This window comes from Asparagus officinalis, chromosome 5 (genome assembly GCF_001876935.1).
Source record: "Asparagus officinalis chromosome 5, Aspof.V1, whole genome shotgun sequence".
In the NCBI taxonomy this organism is placed as follows: domain Eukaryota; kingdom Viridiplantae; phylum Streptophyta; class Magnoliopsida; order Asparagales; family Asparagaceae; genus Asparagus; species Asparagus officinalis.
In genome coordinates this window covers 6802301-6810534 of record NC_033798.1, presented here as the reverse complement: position 1 = coordinate 6810534, position 8234 = coordinate 6802301, and the positions used below count along the sequence as shown (strand labels likewise).

The following is an 8234-nucleotide window of genomic DNA, read 5'->3' as shown; positions in this document are numbered from 1 at the left end:
GTTAGTAAACAGTTAAATTCAAAAAATTCTAATGAAGGAAACAACTGGAAGCAAATATTGTAACACAAAAATAAAGTATAATTTTCAATACAAAATTTTCAATATAACAAATAATTGAATAGATATCTAGATTTTCTAGGCCCCCGCTCATATGCGATCTTGAGCTTAGATAGTAAAATTGTAATTAAATGTTTTGTTCGAGCTGTGGTTCTAGTCTATCATCTGTGGAGAACTTTCCATGTTGTTCTGCATCAAACTTAGTATTTGCATAAAGTGACTCTGGTGAGAAGTCTATGGCTGAGATTTAATCCTCCTCAAAGTTTAACATCTTTACCTTCTCCAAGTTAAGGATAAGGGGTTTAAGGCCAAAACCCTTCAAAACTAAAGGAAACCATAACAAGGAAAAAGAAATGCAAGAAGAGATGAGCAAGGGAAAAGATGCATTGATGTTGATTGAAATCATTTCAATGTTACAAATTACATGACATTATGTAGATTGTCCGCCTTAAAACTTTAGAAGGGAACAATGAACATGTGCGTGTCTTCAATCAGTACAACAATACTTGGCAAGGCTTCTTCAACCCTTAAGTCTTCTCACCACGAAAATCCAAATTACATTTCACATCAAAATCCTTCTACATATTTGATATTAATCACCAAGAATGAAGCATATGAATCACATTAAAGAGTTCAAAAAGCAAAAGGTCGTAAAACTGCATGTGCCAAAAATTAAAAGACAAATCTGTTCCTAGCATACATACATTGTTTATAGTAGCCTGGTAAGTGACTTGATAAGAATCTTCAAATTATCCCTTGTGGCTTCATCACCTGTAAAGACTGAGATATCCGAGCTTATACTCTGCAAGTGCATTGAAAAAAAGTAAATTAATAAGCACCGAAGACAACACATTTTCTAGTTGAGGCATAAGAATATTTTACTAGAGAATAGTGTGACACCTCGATATTCTCCAAAGTGAATATAAGTGAAACTATAGACTTCTTGATCAGCTCAGTAGTCTCAGGGGTGAGAATAGAAGTCTGCACTTTTCTGCAAGATAAAACAGATGTTACCAGAGGGATATAATTAAAGATAATTTAATATGAATACGTCTTAAATAAGTATAGAATTCATTTCAAAAGAAAATAAATAAATAAATGGATGAAATGACGGGGTTAGAAGGAGAATTGCCTAGTTTGCATCATTCAAAAATCAAACCCATGGAGAATTAGATAATGGGAAAGACCTATTGTGACGCAAATTAAGTTAAAGTGGTATACTATATTTCTATTTAGAGAATAATGGGTATCATATGGCGTATGTGCGAAGGTTCTCTCACATGCAATAATGTGGCCGAATCTCAGTCAACTGTTGTGGATTACATCAGCCCCTTTATTCACTTGGCTGAGATTTAGCCATATCATAAGTATATGAGAGAATCACTTCATATGTCCTATGATATCCATTATTCTCCTCAAAAGTTAAAACATAAATTTACTAAGAAAAAAGTTTAAAATGGGTGACAGAGTTGAACAGATGAAAAAGACCCTGATACCCATGTTGAATTGAAACAATTGATCACATTTTAAATTCAACAATCATGAGGACAAATATTGAAGTTCAGTAATGACAATACCTGCATGCTATATATAAATTCACAGTTAGTACTATAAAATTACTAATGACGTTTAGGTTGTACTATAAAATTACAGCAACTGGAAAGGATTTGTATATGAAGAGCAGTTCCTTGTATATGTGTGACAAAACGATAAAAAATAACTCCAATAAAGCTCTATACCTAAATTCTTCAGTTGCTTCCTTGAGGCTCTTGGTTAAAGTAGCTAAATTCTCCAGCAGAGAACTATTATTAACCTCAATAAGCAAAGGTTGAACATCTTCAGCCATAGCTTCAATCTGTAATATTACTACAACAAAAAGAAGTACACATGAGTATGATATAGTTGCTGTTGGATAGGGAATTCCTAATCTATTTTGGTAACATGAGGTTATTAGGATTCCTAGTCTATTTTGGTAACATGAGGTTATTAGGATTCCTAATCTATTTTGGTAATAGGTTATTAGGATTCCTAATTTGATTTGGTTTTGGTTTAGAATTCCTAATATGTTTATGATTTTAGGATTTCTATATATATGGAACAATTGGAAGAGAAAATTGGTGGAGAAGAAAAATTGGGGATATTTGGAGCACAGAAAAGAGGTATTTTCTGAGCTATTTGTTTAGGGTTTTGTTTGGAGAGATTAAGAGCTTGTTGGTGAGATTAGTTTATTCCTTCGAGTGATTTGTAATCTCAGTTTGTACTCTTTCTCTATTAGTGAAAACTCCATCCCCTTCTTACCCCGTGGACGTAGGCAACTTGCCGAACCACGTAAATCTCTTGTGTTAATTGGTGATTGTGCTTGTTTATTTGGTTGTGATCTCTCTTGTTTGGATTGTGTTATTCGACCGCTTCCGCACCGCGCACAACAATTGGTATCAGAGCTCCAGATTTCAGATCTAGGGTTTTGTCTTGGTTGGAGGAGTAGATCAATTTGGAAGTTCGGCTAGGGCTTCGTTTGGTGAGAAAGGTGGGATCTTTTTGGTAAAGACTCTATCTTTTTTAGTTTGGATCTATTCTTCGTTTATTCCGCATTGGTTTGTTGGTGCTTGGGCTATTTGGAGGAGTAGATCGCTTTGAAGGCTCTTCGAGGGCTTCGTTTGGAGATAAAGGTGAGATTTTTTCTATTTGTGGATCTCGTTGCCGTCGTGCGGGGTGAGATCATTTGGAGACTCTTGTTAGGGTTTCATTTGGAGGTAAAATTCTCTCCTTTATCAGTTTGGATCTATTCTTCATTTGTTGGTGCTTTGAGATAGTTGGCCGAGATAGAAGGATTTGAGGCTGGGTTATTTGTTTATTGATACGGTGTATTGGATTATTGAGAAGTGCCCTTGACCTGCATATTGAAGTCCTTTTGAGCACGTTGGTATGAGCAAGGGGACCGAGTTGGAGTTTGGCACTTCTATCCATCATTCGAGGGGTTTTCTGAGGGGTGTTTATTCAGGCATTCGGGAGCCTTCCAAGGAAGCATTATTGGGAGGTAATAGGTATGTGGTTTCCGCAGTTGGGGATTGCTCTAGGCATTGGTGGGTTGCAACCAAATCCCGTTGGTGTGAAGTCCTAGAAGCCCGCAACAGATGGAGGAAGTGTGTTGGTAGAAAGGTAACCCGACGTTCTGATTATGGTAGGGATTCTTTCTTGCATTTGTGCCGAGCTCACGGCAATAGGAGACACTTCATTAGTGTGGAAACTTTGAGGCGACAAGGCGAGATGGCAGATTTGGGCAGCTGTTCCTTTCTGAAGGAGTATCGACGTTTGATGTCTAGCATTGGCATTGGTGTGTAGGCTACGACATGTTTGGGCCGTCTCATGTATAGGTTACCGACTGCTGCATGTATAGATATGGGATCTGGTGGAGCTGCTTTAGATTTTGGGTTGCGTCGGATGTTTGGCTACCCAGCACTCGGTCACATCGTGGATGTGAGATTTGATCCGATAGCACATTTGGGATTCAGAGGGTGTTGATTATCAGGTATTGGCTTCTGACTTTGTTCTGAGCAGGTATGTCACGTTTGACTCTCGGCAGGTGGAGAGTGATGATCAGATCTTTGGACATCGCAGCGGGTGGAGAGTGATGCTACTCCATATGCGGAGGAAACTCCAGATCATACTGCATCATTTGGGATTCCAGCTGATGTGACACAGATTGGAATCGTGTTGATTTAGATGCAGATGATAGGTTGATTGATTCGAGTACAGCTGATGGATGTAGTCTGGATATGGCATTGGTTCATCTCAGTGGAGATGTTTGGATTAGTTCAGTTTGAGTCATTGGAGGTGCTATCAGCCGAGACTTGATCGTGATATGGAGAAGGGTTGCGAACTCTTCTAGTGGATTGAGGTCTTTGGAGGCCATTTGGTGAGCTAGCGTGAAGGCTTGATTCCTTGGCAAGAGGATACGTAGGCAGTCAGTTTTGATGCCAGCGATTTGGTGAGTGGATACGACGTTTGGGTGAATATATATATATCGAATTGTATGGATTGATCCGTTGTATTGTGGATCGCTTCATTCGTACTGGACGCAACAAGTGAGGCATTTGGTTTGGTCGGTGTCGGCTCAGTTTTGGGAAAACTTCGCCGAGGTGGAGAATTGTTGGATAGGGAATTCCTAATCTATTTTGGTAACATGAGGTTATTAGGATTCCTAGTCTATTTTGGTAACATGAGGTTATTAGGATTCCTAATCTATTTTGGTAATAGGTTATTAGGATTCCTAATTTGATTTGGTTTTGGTTTAGAATTCCTAATATGTTTATGATTTTAGGATTTCTATATATATGGAACAATTGGAAGAGAAAATTGGTGGAGAAGAAAAATTGGGGATATTTGGAGCACAGAAAAGAGGTATTTTCTGAGCTATTTGTTTAGGGTTTTGTTTGGAGAGATTAAGAGCTTGTTGGTGAGATTAGTTTATTCCTTCGAGTGATTTGTAATCTCAGTTTGTACTCTTTCTCTATTAGTGAAAACCCCATCTCCTTCTTACCCCGTGGACGTAGGCAACTTGCCGAACCACGTAAATCTCTTGTGTTAATTGGTGATTGTGCTTGTTTATTTGGTTGTGATCTCTCTTGTTTGGATTGTGTTATTCGACCGCTTCCGCGCCGCGCACAACAGTTGCATCCTTTAGAGATTTGTTAATACCACCATGACATTATCTGTGCTTGTGAGAGTGAGCTAATATGATATTGCAGGGAACGAAACAATTCCAACATCAGCTTTCCAAAGAGAATATTAATGGAAAATGCTCAGACTTTAATTTGTATATTGCCTATCTCCAAGGCCCATTTTCCGTCATCTGATCATGCAATATAATATTTTTAGATTGACTTCAACTCACAAGTAGATCAGATGTCAAGCAACTAACAAAAATGTGTAAAAATGAATGCATCAGAAATGAGAAGGTTACATGAATGAGTAAATATACACTGTCAGATATAGGACAAGAAATGAGTGAAATTCTTCCCCTATCGAGGATAAAATAAGAGAGATGGAATCACTTGAGATCTTTGATCATGTGCAATGCAAGGGAGACCATTAAATGTACAATTGGGAGAATTGATAAGATTATGTTTAATAGAAAAAGGGGGTTAAGAGCTATGCCTAAGAGAACTTGGTTAGAAGCTATTAAGAAGGATATAATAATGATTAGCTTAACGGAGGAGATAACCCTCAACATAATTGAGTAGAAGAGTAGGATTCGTTGTCACTGACCTAAAATGTTTGTGATAAAGATAGTCTATTTATTGTTGCTATATCAAGTCCATGAAGTGTTGAAAAGATCAATTTATTTGAAGCATATAGGAGACGGTGTTAAACACATGAAATTGAAAACAGATGGTCAAACAGTTAAGAACATGTAAGATACTAAAAACGATAGTGCACAGAAATAACTGCACCTTTGCAAGTAGAGGTTGTGCTTCTTTCATAACAGATACAAGTTTTTCAGCTAATTCATAGCTCTTGGAGATACCAATTTCATCTGTTTCTCGTGCAAGCTGGGTGACAATCCCGACCAATTCATCAATGCTTACACCCTGCTCTCCTCTTATACTCTCCCTGTCACAAACAATAAGGCCTTCTTTGATACAATCTGGTTCCAGAGGACCTACGGATGGCTTTGGGAGAGGATCTCGTGGTGTGATATCAATCAGTGTCTCCATAAGCAGGCCAGACTGATTGGCCTCCACAAATGAATTTCGAGGTATTATAATTTTATCATCTTCAACCTGACAAAATAATCAACTTCAACGGCGAACCTTAACATTACAAGCAATCTTTAAGAAATGTTTTGATATGAACTTTGATTTTGATAGACACTGATACATAAGAATTCCTGTTTCGCTGATAACTTCAGTGCTTAATCAATTAGTAAGATTGCAGTTCACATTGTCTGATGCCGAGGGAAAAAATATATCCATGTATTCAACGCTACTGGATTTATTGATTGATCTTTATCTTACACTTGATTCCTTTTATGTTCAGGCTGAAAAATGATGAAGCTAGCACATGGATGTTGAAATAGCAATGGATGAACCATGTAAATCGGCTGGGCATTGCAACCAGAATACAAGAGCTAAACATGATAGCTTTATTTACCATGTTCTCATGACAAACTAAAACCATAAATCACATATTTTTGGGAGAAATCGTAACAATATGGACAACATACAGTATTGTGATTTCTAGAGAGTCTAATTGAACAGGAGAAAACAAAAGAGATAGGTTAAATATGCATCGATCCTAACTTGGGATCTACCAATATTGGCCCTTTCTAAATAAATAACCTTCAGCATGCAGCAGTATTAAACCATTTATCATTATTATTGGATTCTTATTTGCATGCAAGTCCATTGAGTATTATTTCTTCTTTCTTCCCTTTCTCTCAAGTCTCAATCAACATCTAGGACATCTCCTCACTGAGGTCACTTTAGCCTAAAACTAACATAAGCAAAACATGAAATGTTTTGAATATAGAAAGCCACAATTCTTTTTTCCTTTCACTATCAGTCCCAAGCCGAGCCAGGGTAAACAAGAGAGGTTGCATTAGGTTGCCCACTACCAAAATAAAATCAGATATCTATGGTATGAATCCCGAGTCAATGTCATGAATCCCGTCTTTCCTCTTCACGCATACTTACAGAATAAAAATGAAATTCTCATTTAGGATATGAAAAGCTTTTTAAAGTCTCAATTAGAAAAAATAAATGGAGTATTATTGCTCGCACCTTTGAAGGAAGGCAAAAGCTAGACTACAGAAATCAAACAACTAATTCAGAGTTCACAATGATCCTAACAAGCAACCTATCTTTAGACTGGACGAAGCAAATAATGAGTATTGATGTGTATAAATCACTGCAAAATTCAAGCAACGCACCTCGGCAACTGCTTCAACACACTTCAAAGAAGAATCAACACGAACGACATTGCCAACAGTAACTCCTCGGATCCTCACAGGCGTCCCAACGCAAATCCCACAAGCCTGAGAGAACTCAAACACCGCTCGATACTTCCTAAACCTCGACCTCCATTGAAACCCTTTTAACCAAGCCAAAGTAAGAGCAAGAAGAGCCATTCCAGAGACAAGAAAAAGCCCGACACCACCCTCCCACACACTCCTCGGACCGAACCCCGAATCACTCATCGGCTGCAATGCCCGGCTCCAAATAGTTCGGGGGGCATCAAGGACTAATCTAGCCAGGCTTTTTCTATTTGAAGAGGTTGTCGAAATCTCGGTACTATCTGAAGAGCTTGCTTTCACTCTAGCAAGGTTGAAATTAACAGCAGATACAAGGGTTTTAGATGTGTGGGTACTAATCCATGAATTAGTGGCCATGTATTTGAGAATCAAACTTGTAATGGTAATAGAATTTAAGTTTGGAATGTTAATATATACTACAGCCAGAAGAGGAGAAACCAAAGGCCAGCTAAGGTTAAGAACTCTTCTATATGCAAGTAGGAAAGATTAATCAGTGAAGCAAACATGACAGCAAGCAGAGATTACAAAAATGGAACAGAAACCCACTTAAATTCTATAATGGGTTAGTTGAGAAAAACCCTAAAATCCCAGATGGGTATCCTCCACTGCCAAATTGCTCCTGTAAAATAACAGAAAAAGATATTAATTGAATAATTGAGGTGTTTATAGGAAACCCAATTGCAAAAAATGAAGAAAATTTGAAGGAAAAGAAAAGAATTATATGGGTTTGATGCTAGTAGAATGGACAATTAACATGTAACTATGAGAGGGGAAAAAATGAGATTGTGCGAGAACCTGAAGATTAGAATATTTTTGGGATTTTGATGATTGAATGTTTTTGTTTCTTCCACTTTTGCATTGGTTGGTGGATTCTACGATGTCACTGTCTACTACCGAGTTTTTATCAAAAACTCGTTGAGGACCAAAAATATAGGACCAATAGGGGGATAAGTGAGGTGTCTCATTCCTATTGGATAATGAGTTGGTCATCATTAATGATGACCAACTCATTATCTAATAAGAGGGCGACACTTCATTTGTCCCCCTATTGATCCCATATTTTGGGTCCCTGTAGCAAAGCTCAGTTTTTGTTTTGCTTCGGATAACACGTGTATTTCTTGTTTTGTTTTTATAAAAAAATATC

General features: G+C 37.7%; 1 protein-coding gene across 3 annotated transcripts in view; it reads right to left on the bottom strand.

The window, feature by feature from the left end:
- Positions 1-7980, bottom strand: part of LOC109842701 (protein TRIGALACTOSYLDIACYLGLYCEROL 2, chloroplastic-like) — a 9359-nt gene extending 1379 nt beyond the window's left edge. For 2 of the 3 annotated variants that reach the window (XR_002247352.1, XM_020411561.1), the window contains exons 1-6: positions 7886-7980; positions 6989-7709; positions 5511-5840; positions 1797-1912; positions 958-1048; positions 762-859 (exon numbers count right to left, since the gene is read on the bottom strand). Coding sequence is in view for 2 of the 3 variants with exons in the window: in XM_020411561.1 (XP_020267150.1) it covers positions 767-859; positions 958-1048; positions 1797-1912; positions 5511-5840; positions 6989-7447 (1089 nt within the window). In the remaining variant the exon portion in view is untranslated. Of the gene's footprint in view, positions 1-6; positions 636-761; positions 860-957; positions 1049-1796; positions 1913-5510; positions 5841-6988; positions 7710-7885 lie in introns of those variants that run through there. The other variant, XM_020411560.1, reaches the window with a different exon arrangement.